The sequence below is a fragment of the Hylaeus volcanicus genome, chromosome 3 (assembly GCF_026283585.1).
Source record: "Hylaeus volcanicus isolate JK05 chromosome 3, UHH_iyHylVolc1.0_haploid, whole genome shotgun sequence".
Lineage (NCBI taxonomy): Eukaryota > Metazoa > Arthropoda > Insecta > Hymenoptera > Colletidae > Hylaeus > Hylaeus volcanicus.
The window spans coordinates 10337610-10357107 of NC_071978.1; the positions used below are offsets into that span (position 1 = coordinate 10337610).

The 19498-nt window shown below is 33.0% G+C and overlaps 1 protein-coding gene across 1 annotated transcript in view; it reads left to right on the forward strand.

The window, feature by feature from the left end:
- Window positions 1-19498, forward strand: part of LOC128874366 (allatostatin-A receptor-like) — a 44658-nt gene that overhangs the window by 3296 nt on the left and 21864 nt on the right. The window contains exons 2-5 of the mRNA XM_054119058.1: window positions 4130-4917; window positions 7137-7266; window positions 10318-10584; window positions 12098-12346. Coding sequence (XP_053975033.1) covers window positions 4529-4917; window positions 7137-7266; window positions 10318-10584; window positions 12098-12346 — 1035 coding nt within the window. The 5' untranslated portion in view covers window positions 4130-4528. The remainder of the gene's footprint in view (window positions 1-4129; window positions 4918-7136; window positions 7267-10317; window positions 10585-12097; window positions 12347-19498) is intronic.

Consider the following 19498-nt stretch of genomic DNA (forward strand, 5'->3'; position numbering starts at 1 on the left):
GTGATTTCTCTACAATACTAAGCTAGGAGAAACAAAATACATCTTTTGAAAGCAAGTAAATTCTAGATATCCTTGGTATTATACACCCAGACTAAATTATAGTAAAGATAATATACCGTAGAAGATAAATTAATCGTAAATTATTGAAACTATCAATAATCGTTTCAATCTAGTACATTTAAAGTGTCGATGATTGGATCGTGTCGAAATTAGGTGTATTTATCTTAGAAAGGTTTCTCAACTAACATGAAATCTTAACGCTAACATGTTTCTCTACAAAACATATTAATCATAAAAAAGGGAGGATCAACTAACGTACGGTTGTAACTTTCTGCCTTCGTATTACTTCTTTTATTGCCCCAAGACTGAATCATTCAATCATTATTCAAGGGGAAGGGAAAAATACGCGCAAGAAATGGGGGAAAAGTGGCGCGAAGAGATTTATTACACGGAAAGAGTCGAGTTAATTAAAGGAGGGAAGTTCTTTTCGTTTCTGTCTGTAACGTTGTGTTTTCGAGTAGTAGATATTTATTTGGAGCACGATTAGAAATATGTTTTGAAAATTTGTTGGTATTTTGTGGTTTGAAGAAGTATTTTCAGGAAAGTATAGGAAACACTTGGTGGATATACAGTGTGGAGTAAAGTAACGCAGTATAAAGGGAACACTTGGAATCGTAATTCTGTTCTTTGTCAGCAAAGAAAGTATTGTCGCTTTCTAAAAATAAAATAGATACAATCGATTTGAAGGACCGGTAGATAGCGGAATAAAGTACTGTAGTGGAATCATATTCGTTTGGAATCATATTCGTTTGGAATCATAGAACAAAACCATGAGGTGTGTTAGAAAAGAAACTTTAGCAAAACGTATAAATATTCTTAGAATCATAGAAAATAATAGAAGAATAATATAAATGCATAGGTGTATGAATTAGTGGTACAAAAATAAATATATAAAGATAACACATTTGATAATTGAATTAAAGCATGGTTTTCATATGATTAATTTATGACAAAGAAGCATTCCATTTATTTAAAAAAAGGTGTGCACGAAGTTCATTAAAACATTTAAAGGAAAAAATAAAAATCTCGAAATCATTAAACTAGTTAGTTATTTAAGGTTATAAAAACTGTTGGATATAATTTCTATTAAAGGTCTGAATATACTTAATACAAAAGTAAGACAAAACTTATATAGTATGTAAGATAGTTAAATTTTACAAGTTACAAGTTAAAGTCCTCAGTTTCTGCAAATAGTGTAACTTCGTTTAATCATATTTTATGTACGGGCTTATGTTGATCTCGTATTATTTATCTTCGCCTAAGTGAAATTGAAAGTTAAATGAAGCACTTTAATGGAGACAGAAGTGGGAATCGCACGTGCTCTTAACGTGACCTGAATTTCGATAAGGCTCTGTGACCAATCAAATGTGTCCCAAAATGGGTGAATTTCTATTCCTTTCTATTTTTTTTTTAAACCACTCATTAATCCTTAGAAAGGCGTTAAACGAAAATAACTCTGACATCTGAACGAAAACGAGTAAACGTTGCTTTATATATGAGAAGAGTACTTGTAATTACTGCTATTTAGCAGTATGATAATAATAACATTTTATTTTAATATTACATGAATTAAATATAATAGTATTTAACTAAATATAGAACAAGTTCGATTCAGACTTACAAATCACGCTTAGATTAATTACTAATGGATGTGAAGATCAAGCGCTATCAATAATATATTTCAGACTCTAATATGCATTTTTATTCTAGGCCATTTCAATCTCAAATAAGTAGACAGCAGTTACATTTGCAATGTATTCAAATGTTTGTATTTGATTACATTTGATTGCATTGATTAAATTACTTACTATTGCATCATGTGCTCACAATAACAAGCCTTAAATAATACAATTGGAATTATGACACACATTACGTAAGTTCATTGAAGAAACATCCTAGAACAGATGTTTCAATTAAGTCTACACATAAATATGAGTGTAGCATTTCATTTTGTAACAGTTTACAAACTAAGTAATGACGATAATAACAAATGATAATTTAATTTCTCTTCTTTTACTCCATAATTGTTTTGATATTTACTTTTTATTATTATATCGCAATATAGGTCTACGTTAATTCAAATAAATTATTTTCATTGACTTACTTTAAGATCCATATTGATAACGTGTAATTACAGGGTCTAATTTCAATTTCTCTTTTATCTTTCCGCCTCTGGATAGCTTAAGCTGCCAGTTACATGGTGAGTGTAATCAAACGATTCGGTCTCATAAAGCGGTGGTCATGGTTAGAGCGATTTCGCGAATACACATGAATACCGTTTTGTTCCAGTGGCCCAAGATCGAGTTAGAGCGATTTTGGGTTCAATCATAGTAGTACGTAACCGATTTCCCTGGTCTATGCGCATTTCAGATATCGATTAGAAACTTTGGTTAAGAGATAATTCTGCATTCAAATCGGCCATGATTAGTAACAAGAAGAAACGTTTGATGAAGTATGTAACTGTTTCGAAGTGATTAAGACGGAACTGGAAATTATTTTTGGAATTCTTCTGTATGCCCTAAAATAGTTAATTATAGATATTTCTTGTAAAAAATCTTATTGTTCTCTAAGAAACAAACCTACGTTTGTTGCATTCTGCTGTTAAACATTCGAGAAGGACAACGATCACGTAGTATTTAATGTTGTACATTAGATTAAGGCGTTTGGAATTTTAATTAAACACAAACCAATTTAAACTATGGCCGGGGAAAGAAAAATTAATTGTAGAAGGAATTTCGAGTCGCCATTGGGTCAGACATTTTATCCAAAATGTATATAGCCTGTAAGTAAACAAAATTACTTCCAACTGTTCACATTCCCCTCAAATCAGGGTTAATTCTTCTTTTCCCCTGCAATACAAGGTATATTGCGCGACCATTTCGTTTCCAATGTGACCACTCACGCTTGCAATGTAACCACAGACTAAATGAAATTGCATAGCGATTCCATCGTATTCGTTTGTTTCGGCAGACCCAGAATGCTGTTTGACACACTAAAAGTATATACTCGCACGTGTATAATTTTATACGTACGATCGGACCTCTGCAATTCAAACCTCTTTAGCAGGAAAGCCTTTATAAATTGAAATTTTATTACTTCATGTTCGGGACACTTTGACAATTCAGAAAGTAATAAGAAATATAGTTTAGACAGATGTAGATGTAGTCACTTGATCTCTACATTTTGATATAATGTATATATTTAACGAATATATTTAAACAGGTTTTGGAATTTTACTAATGTAGATATTGATTGATTGTAATTGTTATGTCTCTCTTGAACTACATATATTATCTCACGCTATTTTAGTTTACATAAATCTGGAGTAGATCTATATTATAGAATTCAATCAATAAACTTATGAATATTGGTGCCGAATTTTAAGAACACTCAAGTTCTGTTAGTCTATTATATTCCTCAATAAATGAAGGCTGTTCAAGTTAGAAAATTCAAAAAAATCAAGATAGCTAAGACCATTAATCACAGTATGTCATTTTAGTAATTAGTAGTTAATAATCATACCTTTGTGATGTTGAAGCGACTTCAGACTTCAGTATAATGAGAAAAGTATTGAATTTTTAATTTTCGCCAACTCGTAGACGCTAATTCTATTTATCTTTCGTAGATATTTTTGCAAATCGAATTTTCTAACTCAGCCTCTACAACTCGAAATAGTTTTCATTTTCCTACAAGTTCGACTAGCCAAATTTTGACTATATACAATTTGTTAGTCAAATATCTTTCAATAAATCATTTTTTGAATTATCAATGATAAAGCTCTTTAACTATAAATTATTTCAACTTCTGATTAATAAATTAATTGGTTCAGTTTTTGAATATTTTCAAATTCTTTTCTGATTTAAGGCTCCAAGGTATATTTGTTGCCTAAAGTGTACATAAAATAAAATGTTATTTAAATTAGGACACAAATTGCGTTTGTATTATATTTAACTTCTACTTTCAACTGGAAATGTTTTAATAAAACATTCTTTCAATTTCGTTTATATGATAATATACATAATTCATTATGTATTCAATTTCATTAAACAGAAAATGTTTTCATTTTCAGGTGTGTGAGCGGTGCACAGAAAGTTGAACATATTTTTCCTGCGCCAAGGAAAACCAATATTAATCTAAAAACACAGAAGTTAAAAAGCAAACGGGCTAAAAATTATATAAACAACGAAGAATTCGAATGCTAGAAGCACGAAAGATCAAAACATGATTTAACTGGTGAAAACTTGTTTAACAAACATATATAACGGATATGGAAGAATAAAACTGCTACCGAAAATAATAGAAGAAACCAAAGTTTTTAAACATTCACGACTACGTTGTACAAAATATGAAATCCCTCAAGTTTTCTTTAAACAACTGGAGTAATAACGAAGCGATCAAGCGCTTAAGAAACGTATGAAAAATGGCTGTAACAATGCCGTTTTAACAAAGTCGTTTACTGCGATACACAATGTTTCAAGAGATGGAACGTTACAACGAAACAGAGAAAAATGTCGAAGACGCTGAATCCGAATTCGATCGGAAAGAAGTGGAGAGGATCGTGGCAATAGTGGTGCCGATATTCTTCGGCATGATCGGTATCCTAGGATTCGTTGGGAACTGTTTGGTGGTTACCGTCGTTGCTGCAAATCCTGGCATGAGATCGACCACGAACATTTTAATCATCAATTTAGCCGTCGCCGATCTGTTGTTCGTCGTTTTCTGCATTCCCTTCACCGCGACTGACTTCGTGTTACCTTTTTGGCCCTTTGGCAACATCTGGTGCAAGATCGTTCAATACCTCATCATCGTTACCGCCTATGCCAGTGTTTACACTTTGGTTCTCATGAGCCTCGACAGGTAAGAAACTTTCCCGAATGAATAATTTGAATTTTACACTCGACATACCTCTAATGACAGGTTTGAACTTTGAATTTGAACTGAAATTAAATTTTTTTAAGTAATTAAAGGATGTATTGAAAAATTTTAATCATACTGTCGCAACAATACCTTCCAAGTATTTTTATCTTCAGTTACTTTGTTCGTATTGTCGAGATTCTTTTTCTTGTTATTTCCTTTTGATCTTCTCAATTTTAGTGACATTTGTTCACATTCGTAATACTTATACTGCCATAAATAAATCACATATTAGATTATATATCTGGTGTTCGTTTCTTTCTTTTCATTCTTGTTGTCAGTGTTCAGTATAGAACGTATATTAACAACGCAAGTAAGTAAATTGTGTATTTAATTCTGTATTTGGTGTGGCGGTTCGATCGCGTGCGGTTTGTTAGGACATATTCGGAGAGGGATGCCACATGGCAAAACTCGATTCTCGGCGTAACACGTGAAGATGTAACCAATTCTTGGCCCATAAATATCGGCACTATTTCCGGTTACATTTCCATGTACCGCATGGCGCAGTAATGTCGGCTGTGGAATCACGTGCTGTGCTTGTAAATGTCATACGGACGAAAGAATCTTGATTCTCTCTCGGAACGTGCGATTCCCTCATTTCCTATTCCGTATCAGAATTTTCTTCACGTCACATTGCGTTCCGAGCTTTTTTATTTTATCGTGTCCCCGACGTTTTCAATGATCACTGTGACAGTATTTCCTCCCAGGCTTCAAGCTGCAGATTTTATCGCTATAATAATTTCAATTTTCGGTTTCTCCTTGTTCGTATAAATTTCAAACCGACTTCGAAAAGGAGGAGGTTACTCAATTCGACATGTATATTTTTTTTAATCATTTCACTCCGGTTCTAGGAATTACGAATTATTTCGTTAATTTTTTATTCCAAATTGAACAAAAGATATAAACCTCAAAACGATATGCAACAAATAGGATTTATTTTAAAAGTCCTTTACACATTTTTCTTCTTTAGTTTGGATAATAAACATAGAATTTTTTATTATTTTATTATTAGTGGTTTTAAATACGAAATTGTTATATACTTATAATGTTACCTGGTATCATTTCGAAGAACAATTTCACAATTATATCACGGAATTATAAAATAAAATAATATTTTAAATAATTATAAAATTAAATAACAATAGACGTTAGAATTCCAATTTATAATGTAAAATTGTGCAATTTGGCACTCGTTTTAATATTAGCTCACAATATCGGCAACTCCTATAATTAATACAATCACGTTTTGTATTGTTTGCCTGCTTCAAATTTGCAATTAACAACTAGGTTAAACGGGAATCTCCAATAGCATGCATCATTTTGATCCATTGGCTGTTATCCAAGTCAATTAGCGTGAATGATTGTCCATTTATTTTGCTTGGCACACGATATATAAAACGTTTAGAAAAAAGCATACGTGTTAATGTTTGTTTCAGTACGATTTTTAACGTATTACGTACCCATTTCCTTCTAAAAATGATAGAAAAAAATTTTATTCATTAAAATAAAAGATTATTAGTAAAGTTCAGTTAAAATGCTGGGATTTTGTTTGTATTTACTGTTATTCTGGCAATTAAGTGAATTATATTATATAGAATATTGTATATTAAATATTATATTTTATATAAAATATAATATAAAACATATTACATAAAATTATGTTATATTAGAATCATTTAAAAGCTATTACATCTACAATGCTGAATACAGAAAATACTTTTCTTTTCCATTAGAAACACGAGATCGTTTGCATCTCCCTTTGTTGTACACAGCATAAAACGGATTTAATCTTTAAACTTACTTTAATGAAGCACGACTGCCTTATTATCGTAAAAAGAAATGGCTCTTAACGACCTTTAGTTATCATTCTAATGTTCAACATAGCTCGGTTTCAAATGCAAATGAAATGCGCGCAACTTCTGTTAAAGTGATCATTTAGCGAAGAAGGCTATAAGCGCGATGATTCGTCTTCGTACGTTTGATTCATAACATTGAACGCATTAAATCATAGTTTTGATAGTCTGATCGCGTCATCAGAGTAACAGTTGAATTAGCACATGCTTCTGAGATTTAGTAATCGATCAGTCGTGAAACATTTGTCGACCGTTACATTCTGTAACCCTAAAACCATAAGAATAAGAATTGCGTTCTAATTGATCCAGATATTTGGCAGTGGTTCATCCAGTCACATCGAGGTCATGGAGAACAGAAAATCACGCGATCCTCGCTATTTGCATCGCTTGGGCGATGATCTTCACAATCTCCACGCCTGCCCTCGTTGTTCACGGCGAGGTAAGTCATTTATTAACGCTGAAAAATTAAATTCCCTCGAATTAAGTAGAGGTGGATGAATTCGTTTCCTATGATACTTTTTTTTATTCGTTTTTCTTTTCTATCTTTGATCTAGTTTTCCTTTTGTAAAACTTCCATTTTATATTCTCTGATATTTTTTTGATTTGTTTTCCTTTTCCATCCGTTTCTATTTCAACTATTGTTGACATGTTTCATTGTTTGGTTGTATCGAATAAAACTATTCGTACACATACATATTTTTTCGCTTCTTAACATTTTTTTATTTGATATTCGATATTTTTATTACTCTTTGAACGCTACTAGAAAAATGATACAATTTTTTTTTTTTTGAGAAATGTGTTGAGAAATGTGTGCAGAATATTATTACAAATATTTATACATTTCAGTTAGATTTGGTAACTTTATTTTCTGGAGAATGCAAGTCATTAGTGCAAAAGATACAGATTGATCTTTGAATTCGAAGTAAGTAGAAGGAACTATAGCGACTGAAAGTGATACGATATAGTAGTAGTACTAGTAAATTTTAGAGTCAAGACTCCGTCTCGAGGAAATATATACAATGGCTTTGAAGGATTTTGGAAATAGCTGAGTGGATGATAGGATAAGGGCAGATTTAGGAAGTTTCGCGAGGGACACGGAGCTGGGATGACGCAAGATTCATAGGTTACGGGATGATACATTGTTTACAGGAACGAGTGACGTGTTTGCGTTTAGGAAATCGCGCATAAATTAAAATGGACACATGACAAACAAAAGATCACGAAAAGATAAATTGGAAGCTGTATCAAAGGATATATTTCACAAATTGTTTAAAGCGACTGATAATGTAGCAGAAAGATGTTCTGATTTTTATTATGCAAAGATAGATTTATTATAAATCCGAGATCTGTTCAACATATGAAAATCAATGCATGGGAAATAAGGACTAATACATAGAAAATAAATTATTGAGATATAAACATGTTGCCTCCGCGAGTTCTAGAAAATAATGATAAATCCATATTTTTCTTTTCAATCTAATGCAAAAACAAACAAATTTTTGATAATAAAAATCAATCTATAATGAAAATGACTTTCAAATAGTGAAACTTTTACTTTAATGATTATATTTATTTTTTCTCTAGACTTGTTATATTCAGTAACACTTATATCACGTATGTTTACGAAGGATTTTTCAAAAGGAACTTTGGCATTTCATACGTGAACATTTAAACTCTTATTTAAACTTCAATAACAAAATCCTAAAGCGCCTTCAAATGATATAAAAATAGTATTAAAAAAATCTTGAAGCATCTTTTAGAAAAACCATTAGAAACAATAAGCTAGAGCGACCCATGACCATGGTTAGCAGCGTACGCTTTGTTTCGTAATCGTATTCCCGAATTTCAGCGAGTTCAGAAAACAAGCAGAACACCGAATAGTAAGTTTTTTGGGCAATCGAGTTCTTAATCACTTTATAGTACCGAAATCCACTCGTTGAGAGTATCAATGCAATCGATAACGAATAACCGGATTGAACGAGTGAATCAAAAGGGCTGGGCGCACTAGCTGGACAGAATTTTTTCGCGTCCGTGCGATGTAGGCAGCCGAATGAAATCAGTGTGCGAAAAAAAGGACCTAGAAACATCCCATACGTTGTATCGAATCCAATTTCGATGTTTGATAACAGCAAAATTCTTAAGATCCTTTTCGAGAACTGTTCATATTATATGACACGTACACTGTGGAGCATAGCTGTAGCACCAGACATATTTTTTAATGTATCAAACTTTTTAGTAGGAATGAAAGAAAGTCAATTGTATGAGCTACGAACTGTACAGATGATGGTTGACCTTTTTTATATATGAAATAATAAAAAATGAGAATATAAGCACTTCCATATCTAAAGAAAAATTACATGTTTTCCTCGTCGTCTGGGTGACTTTACTGGAGTGATTGCTCAGCCAATGAATATATATGAAATCTGAATGTACATTTTTTTATGTTATATTTGAAAAATGAATAATCAACGGCAATAAGTTCCGAGCTTCGTGGACGTTTGAAATTATGCAACATAGAACCAGATATCTAGACACCAAATTTTTTATATAAACCCAAGCTTCTCATTCAGATACTATGTTAATAAGGTATTTTATAAATAATGTTTAAACGAGTTTAAACTCAATATACTATTTTCAAAGGAAAATTTGATAACAATTCATCATATGGTGTTTTTATATAAATATTTCTGCATGTACCTCTCTTTTAAGGCAACTGCCTTTTTAAAACTGCAAAAATTGAAATGTCTGAGCTCTACTAATTATACTCACATATTTTCTGCAAAGTTTGATCCTATACTTTTGGTCTGTAAAATATGTAATTTGTTTGTTTGAATGAATATTTAAAAAAACCGATTATACGGTGTTTACTGCATCACTGCAATTTATACTTCGATGTTATAAGAAAAACAGAAAATTGGAAACAGAATTCTGCTAATAATACAGCAAAATTGAAGTCGATCGATAGAAAATCTACCGTTGCCGTCCATCCAATAATTCCCCAATGAGTGTTCTCGCTGTAATTACTTTCGAATTAAATGAACGAAGTCAGCCAACCAGCTGTAATCGTTCATACTGGAACAGTTGCCATAAAACTCCGTAAATATATAGCTGGTATATCGCGAGGTTCTTGCCTTTTTAAAAGCGTTCAGGTAATTGGTAAATTGGAACTCTTCTAAGTCTTGGCGATTAACTTTGTTTGCTTCAATAATACCGTAGAAATTATTTTCACTGTTGTTTTATCTACTACTCCAATCGTTATTCTTAATAACATAAGACTTTATTTTCATTAAATAGTTGTAACCTTCTTAAGAAATTATTTTTTTTTTATCGTTCCTTCACTGTTTTATAATAATACAATTATACAAAGGACGAACAATTTTCTGAGACTTGTGGAAAATATGATGCACCATAATTTCCTGTGATCTGTATTGATTCATTTTTAAGCTCTTATATATGTATTGTTCATTTTTAACGAAACCGTTCACTTTAGTTTCAGGACAATGACACCACGCCGGCGAGTAATCTGACGGCCTGTCGAATCCTACCGCAGTACGATTGGCCGTTCTTCCAGATGACTTTTTTCCTGATGAGCTACTTGCTGCCGTTGATGCTGATATGCTTCTTTTATATTTGTATGCTCGTCAGACTCTGGCGCGCCGCTCGCGTTAGCGCCGAGAGTCGACGTGGAAGAAGACGCGTCACGAGGCTGGTGCTCGTCGTCGTCGGCGTTTTTGCATTTTGTTGGTGTCCTATACAGGTTAGCACTTCATAAAGCTCTATAGGGTGTCGCGAAAGTTTGCACAGACTGGAAATGTTAGTAACTATAATTATATTTCCTTCGTATCATATCTGGAAAATTTTGTTCATCCCTTATCTGTTCAGACTTTAGGAACACCCTGTATAATAAAAATAAAGATTATAAAAGGACTATTATTTATTAGTTTCAATGCAAGCGTTATTTGTTACGTAACGTTTTGAGTCCTCTTCAAGCTTCCATTACTCTAACGTGTCAATTTTTGAATTACAATTGAAACTAAGATCTTAAGAAAGTCATTAGTATTAATAAATACATCCATTAATTAATAAATAAATTAATAAATTAATAAATAAAATCCATATTTTAAAATTAGGGCGTTTTGCCTTGGGCTCCAAGATTTAATACAGATGTGTAATCTAGGTTATTCTTTTGATAATAAAAAGTGTTATTAAATTTGTGCAATAATTCGTGATTCAAAAAGCTGCAAACTTGTCCCTTGACTTAATCAATTTGAACTACGAGAAATCTCGTAGTTGCCAGTGAATGGGTTAATGATGAACAAAATCTACTTTTCCTAATTTCCCCATTTTTCGACTGCAATATGTCATGCAATTCATCTAAATTTTTGGAGACAGTTTTACTGACTCAAGGGAATATAATTTCATATCAGCGACAAATATTCCAGTAACTATGCATTTCAAATGTAACTTCACCGTCCATTCCAGTCGATTTCTTTTTGATCAGGAATTAAATTTATCAGCAGATTAAATTCATTCGGATCCTGTCTATTGTTCGGTGCCGAGTAACAAGTATTCGAATACTCGTCGATGTAATAATCCATCCGTGAATTAACGGTTTGGTTGTCGCAGAAATCCTTGTAATAATAATCGAGGTATGCTATCTTGGGATTGATAGCTATCCATGTGTTTCCAATGATACTTGGAGAAAGACATTCCGAGGGAAAAATTTATGGCTCATACGAGCGTAACGTAATTAACTGCAACGTTATCCGCGCTAATGGAGATGGCAGATAAATCCTGGAAGGAAATTGTGCGGTGAAATTCGGTGGTAATTCGATGTGTTTCGTGGGGAATAGGTACTTAACCCAGAAGTGAACAATTATCGAGCGACAATTAATGCTATTCGTTTGGAAATTTTAGTGATAATGATTACAGATTACATCTCTCAAAAAAGTCAAACTCAAGAATCTCAAAAAAAAAATACCTTCATCAGAATAATTGGTAGACACTGACCATAAAAGATTGAAATCGCTTAATTGAATTCTTTGTCTCATTTGCTATGATATACCAACCTGATGATCTACTTTTTTAATTAAAACAAGCGTCCATACAAATTCCGACAAATTCATTTAACGAACTAATTCCAAACTAAATTAACTTCAAACTAAAAATCTAACATCCGTATTTTTCTGATTTGATTGATATACTATAAATTGATTTTATTTATAAAGTTATCGAATCTAACATTTTCCACGTATTTTTGTCCACAAAAGGTAATCCTGGTGACTAAATCGTTGGGAGTGTATCCACTGACAACGCCGACGATAATGTTTCAAATTGCGAGCCACATTCTGGCGTACACGAACAGCTGTGTCAATCCTATTCTCTACGCCTTTCTGAGTGACAGTTTTCGGAAAGCTTTTCGAAAAATAATATATTGTAGGCCACGGCCGGACCCGAACAGGCAGTTGGGACCATTAACGAGAACCACGAGAGCTGCCAGTACCGGTGACATCCTATAGGTAAGTCACATCATTATTGACATAACATTATCGCTTCGTCTCTTGTCACTGTCGAGTGATATACAATCATCGATTACATTAATAAAGGCACCGAAGAAAAAAAGACTATCAGAAAGAACAATTATTGACAATATTTCTAGTTCAAACGGCAGGAAATGAAATTTTTAAATCGACCTTATTCCCCCTTTTAAGCGATCGATTAACAATTAATTATAATATAATCAATATGCTTTTATTCTCCGGTGAAATTTCAGGGTGGGGTTCATTACTTTGGAGACAATTAGCTCGTGATAATAGCGAGAGAGCACAACGCATCTTTTACCTTGTTCGCTCTTCGACCTGCGAAAAAACTCCCTTTGTTTTCTGGATGAGCTAGGGGGCTTTGAAAACACATTTCCTTCTTTCCTCGCTTCTCGAGGCGCTACTTGTGTCGCTGTAGGCGTAGGTCCTCAAGTTGGAAATCCAAGGCCATCGAAACTGCGCCCATAGGAGCGTCTCTGTTACAGTGACCTCGCTCTCTGGCTGCTGTAAATTACACTCTTCGTTCGCTGCGCGTGGAATTTCCTACATTTACCATCCCGCGTGGAAATTGTTCATGGAAGTTCTGCGTCGAATTATTTCCGCTTGGAATTTCGTCCATCTTATTTCTAATCGCTGAACTGATTAATAATATCGAGAGAATGCTGCATTAATTATGATCCCTTTCAGAGTTCGGCTTTCTTTTTATACGCTCGTATGCTTCTTTTTTTGAAAGGAAAGTTCTTCTAACATATTATATGTATTTTATTAATATTTGGATGTTAATATTTTCGATATTTCTTATTATCGGGTTCTCCTACGTTAATTATTTTTAATACAAAGAGGAACGTTGGAAGAATTAAAGGAATATTTAAAAAATATATTGATACATGTATAATTTGTAACTATAATACGAGTAATGGTATCAAAGTGTACACAAATGAATGTGTTAGAATTATGTTTACAATATCGGTTAAGTAATTTCATCATTGAATATCATTGAATATTATCCTATTACGTGTGGCAGCTATTATTATTTTGGTATTATTATGGCAAGTGCTACTGTTCGACAAATCGTTAGTCGCCGTGTGTCTATACATTACGCTGGAGTCATCTTTCAAAAAAACCCAGTGAACTAGTTTCTCCTCTTCTCCTTCTTTTCATTCTCTTCCATGTTTACTGTTTTACTCTCAGCTACTTCTGATGCACTTCTCGCCTTACGCTGTCCTCTGAAATTGAACAAACATTTAACTCTGCGAACAAAAATTTAATTTAAATTATAATTCACCCGCCTTTAACGAATACTTTAATTAAAGCTCCGCATACCTGTATAATTTACAATAAGGTCACCGTCGAAATTAGGTAAAGAAAAAATCATCACAATTATTAATGAGTTCAAAATATATAGTATACCAAAAGTAATAATATATAAAGCTTTCATCGAATGATAAATAATTATGTCGATAAAATAAATTGAAAGTCGATGACTATATCGGCATCAAAATTATGCGTCTGAAATATTTTCCCCTCTGTTTGAATACATTTGATAAAACTCCTCTATCAGTTCCCACAATATTTTCTTCGCGAGATTTTCATAAACTCGCGAGCACCAATAGCTTCGTTGGGTCCTTTGAGTACTTCTCTGGGGGTTAGCGAAATGCACGAGCTTTGTTTCACCTTCTCTGAACATAAACTCGACTGGGTACCCTTTTTTTCACTCGCTGTTCAGCTATTTCGCTCACGGTCTTCATCCTAACTGGCGCTACACAACATAACTTACGTTGTAGAAGCTAGAATGCCTAGAGTCCGTAGAATAGGTGCAGACATAAATCACAAGCGCTCAAAACATCCGAGTGAACTGCTCCCGGAGGTTCAGCGGTATAAGAAAAGAGTGTATGGTATATGGCTGGACGAAATTGAAAGCGAACTGGGCTGGCCGTGGGCGTTAACATACCATGACGATAAATAAAGCTAATTTTAATCAACGCTTGACAAAAGACTATCCAGTACGAAAAGTTAATCTAACGATTCGTGAAAAGCTTTTTAATTATTCGATTCCATGATTGGGATCCCTAGAGCATAAACCAAGACAAAATAAGTGATTATGAACAGATTTGCTGATATTTAAGTATTAATGACAAATGTATATGTGCAAAAGTATAAAAGGATATGAAAAAAAAATGAATAAATATATCAAATGTACAAAATAAAGTATACATTGCAACATTTAGAAGTCAAAACATACTTTAATTTATGTTTCTATTTTTCATTTGTATATATAAAGATGTGAATTTGCATAAACATTCGTAGTCTAGTTATAATATCTTGTGTATAATTGTTATAATACCTTTACACACTAAATATAACTAAAATGCAGCTTTCAAGATTAGTTTTTTTTTTTATATCAGTTGTTTATAACTCAAAGGAAGCTGCTTGATTATAGGTACCAATTTATGGAAGAGTTTGTTTCAAAATGTCTAAAATTAAAAAAAATTATTTTTTATAAAAGATTAATATTTGTATTCGACAAATACCACTGATATTATTAGCATTCCGCATTTAATAACTTCTAGTCATTCATTTCGAGTAGACTAAGCCACCAAAACCCGCCTTCAGTGAGTTTAAGTAGAGTAGGACAATGCTTGGTCAGACATTAAGTAGAATAAGCCGTTAAAAAACGATCCCCTCGTGACAGGTCTGCCTTTAAGCGTTTTGTATCCCACGTTACAAAACTTTTACTGATCTCTCGAGTTCCGTGACATACAAAGTGGTTTAATGGAGGAACTTATATGCGTGACACGTAGGTATACTGGAGTAGAGAAATATAGGGAGGTCGTGAAAGCATTAAGGGGTAAAGTCCGTAACGCACTTGGATGTCGGAAGTGAAAATCTCAGGGACGCTGTCTGTATACTTTTTGGACACTGACGCATTAAGGTTTTATATAAACTAAGGGGACCGTCGGCATGCGTGACCCTGTCCAGCAGAAAACACTTTTGACGGTTTTCACCCTCGAGAATATTGCTTTCCACGTCATTTGAGAGTGATTCGAGTTTAAATCCAGCACATAACTATAGAAATAAATTAGTTTATTTATTGCAGTGAATTTGTTAAATTCTATTTAAAAGTAGTATTTTGTTTGAAGAGTACTGAAAATAGTGGAGCTTTATTTTGAAATATTTTATTTATCGTATATGTCATAGTACACGTGATATTGAATGGGAGGTTCTAAGTCATTGTTTTGTTGGTATTTGCATTTTTTCTTGTTTTCGTGAAAACGGGTTGCACACGTGAATCTTTATTTCCAAAATTGTCAACAGTATTGGAATTTTCTATTTTTTTATTTTGATCCAGAATGAATGAAAATATATATTGCAGCTTGTGTTGGAAAGAATTCGTGTTTTGGATTAGTAGATTTGCCCGGGTGAATGAAAATTGCGCGACATTCCAACAAATTTATCGTTTGCGAAATGGAAAGAAACGAATTCCTTTCAACTAAACCGTTAGGAGGATCAATAACAAAGCGTAATGAAAATACGGGGAAAACTGTATTGGCTCACCGTTCAGGAGTCGCATTAAATAAAAGGAGTTCGATATTTTTTATAAAATACAATTTCTCCGGATGTTAACGTTGACACACTAAATATTTAATGTACCCGGTGTAATGGATGACTAAAATTGAAAAAATATACTTCAGCGGAATTCATTACCTAAATGTGCGTCCTATTTCTGCGGTCCAAAAATTTGCTTTACTTTTTACGAAACTTTAAAAACTATTGCTATGTTAGAAAGTGGTGACGAATTCAGGAATGAATTAATAATAACATTACTTTCTAATTTATATAACAAGTATGACCATAATATTTTTAAATATATAACAATAATTACGTATTTAGTGGATAAGCTGATGAAACTGGAATTGAGTCAGATTCTTGATTGGTTTATCAAATCAGATTTAACTTGGTAAAGTCCAGTTATCTGGTCACGATCTTAATAAGTATTGCTTTGCAGAGGATTAGAGGATGAAATTGACATACATTCCGCGTTTGTGTCCCATCTGCTCTGTCGATGTTAATGCAGTTTTCCCGAATCAAAAGCTTGGAAACTTTTTTCATTAGGCCACAGACACAGCCGCTTATGAGGCATCCGACTTCTGGAAAAAGAAGAAAAGCCCAAAGTACACCCACTCGATTATCGTGTCTAAAATGAAAGAGCTCCGTATACTGACTGAATAGGGAAACTGATATAAGCAACATGGATAATGAGATTGAAAAAACCGAAGACTTCACTTTGAAGAAAAGTGCTTTTTAGGACAAGTTTTCAAGAAGTTCATTATTATTCTTTAGCAGCGTACCTCTGACGTTTAAATTAATTACGAAATTTTAGCGAATAAAGTTTGTAGCTTTGATTTCAGATATTAATTTCTGATAGGAAATTGAAATTCACTTTTCATGATAAATATTAGGTGACAGAAATTATTTCTGAGTTTTTAATCAAGAGTTCATTTGTACACCTAATGTATCGTTATACCTGAAAAATACAGTTCTTTTTTTTAATATTGGATTCTAGTAGAAAATAAATTAACGACTACGTCATATTGACGAGTAACATATAATAAACCATGTATTTAACGACGATGAACAGAGAATAATTATTCAGCGGAAAATGCAGATGAAAATCTTAAACCAATTAGTTGACTAAAATTATGAATATTAAACAAGAATACAAACTAATTCACGGAAGGATTTCAAATAGTTATACGTTCTGCATTCAATTTATTCAAGTTGAAAAGAATGTTTGGGAGATGAAAAACTCTCCACATTCGAACCAGTAAGATTCGTATAATATTATTTTGAAGATCAGTAGTGGAAAGCCTCTACGCAAACGGAATATTCGACGTCATTTTAACCCTTGAAATTCCCCCTTGCATTCAATGATTCATCGTTTAGTTCACGCTGATGAAATCTTGGGTTTTCGGAAACGTAAATCCTGCAATTCTGCTTATTGATGATACGCTGCCGTACACGTCCAATATTCTCCTTTACCGTAATTGAACCCCTGATCGTGGCGAGTCAAGTACGAAGCCCTGTAACTGATAACGTTGAATTCCACGGCGAATCATCGATTTCGAGAGAGGACTTGTGGCGATAAAATGATCGCGATAGAGCCGTTGCTGTGAAAGTATTAAATGTGGACTTCTAAATAAAATTAGACAATTTTCGTGTATTGTTTGGTGACGAATTTTTGTATAATTTATCATTGAAATGTTCTTTGTCTACATCTGGAAGAAAGAAGATGAATATATTAACAAATAAAAATGGTATACCAATTATTTTATCTACTTCAAAGCAAGATTTTTAATGAAGGGTTTCGAAAAGTGCATTTACTTTTTGAAAAATGTTCAGTCACATTTTTGTAATAAGAATATCATTAAAATAAATACATAAACTTTAAAAACGGGAGAAACGTGATATTGAAATTTTATGAAAAATTTAATCTGACCACAGAACTGGAAAAGCAGAAGTTCAGAGATACCACGGGAAACGAGTACCTGTAAAATCAGATCTGCAGTTTCGTTGTTTCGAGTTTATTCTTCTCGTAGGAATACTGTGTCTCAAGTCTAGATACGATATCCCACGAGAAGCTCGCAATCGTCCGCATTGAATGAGAGTGTCTGTACCAGTGGTTCGCAACCTGTGTCATTCTTAAGCCAAATAAAATAAAGCAATTATTCCTGCAAATCGATTTTCATGACTTCGTCGATTGTATAATTATATATAAATAATTAATGATAAATTAATATATATTACTGAGATATTTTTCACCAATCATCAAATTTAATAGCTTATTTATACCTTAATGTCTTCCAATAATTTTATCGGCAATTACATTTGTATATAACAGTTAAAAGTATTCCAGTCTCGAAATACAATTTAATATTATGACTGACAGCCTGATATTTTTCATAAAAATTTTTGAATTTTCCTTTACTTAAAGAGCAAGTGTAGATGCACTACTGGTCTGCAATATTATTCCAAACATTTAACTATGATCGCGAGGACATAGGGACCGCATTATTACTCTTTCTCACTTTCCCCTGGCGTCATTTGACTTTAACGAGCTGTACATTTCAGAACCTTCCTAAATCCCAAGCGGATATTCCGTATGTAAAATAAGCAATCCGTGCAGTGGCTTTTTCCGTGTGATTTTCATACATGACGATCCCCGAGACCGCACAACTGTGTTAGCATCCGTATTTTTCAAATGCGAACATGTATACATACATATGATACGCTGAGCACTTTCTGCGATAAAACGTGCGCTGGAATGAATACAGCCTTGCTTTCCATCGTACAGGAAATTATTTCAATATTGCACCCAATAACCATAAATAACCGTGAAATGTATACGGTAGTCCCTCGGTTATTCGACCAGATAGGGGCGAGGGTTGATTACATAATCAAGGCGGTCGAAAAATGGGGTGGATTTTTTCATGTTTTATTTTCTTTTGGGTGATAGTAAATGTAGAAGCAGGTAGCTTAGAATAAGTATATCATAGTACAGTTTCCGAAGCAAAATGTATCTGCAATGCATTTGAATAATAAATTTCTTGTCAACTTGTTGAATATGTAATAGTTGTTTCCATTTTTGTTATGTATTGTGTATATATTTAAAAAATATTATATTTCAAATTTGATGAAAATTATATAATGTTTAGTAGAAATGTAGTGCTTCGTTTTAGACATTCGTTTGATATGCAATATATTCTACAATTATTTTTATTAGCATTTCTTATTTTATTTTGATGCTGTCTGGCTATTGTAGAGACCAAGCTTAATCTTTGATTTAGAGATTTATTTTAAGGTTTACAGTAATGTATCTTTGTACACAACGTTACGTGTCCTTTTTCTCCAGGAACGCTAATAAATTTGTGCAATCGTTCAGCCTGGATTACGCCACGTACATTTGTCCGTAGGAGAAACAGTTTGTCCGCAGCAAAACCAGAAACGATATATGTCCAGTGTGATTTCAACGGTGTTTTCAGTTATGTGACTAACAATTTAATTCCGTTTTCCTTATTTTTTATCATTTGCTACAGCCTTTTTCAGAGTAATTTTTTAAACAACATGGCAGTG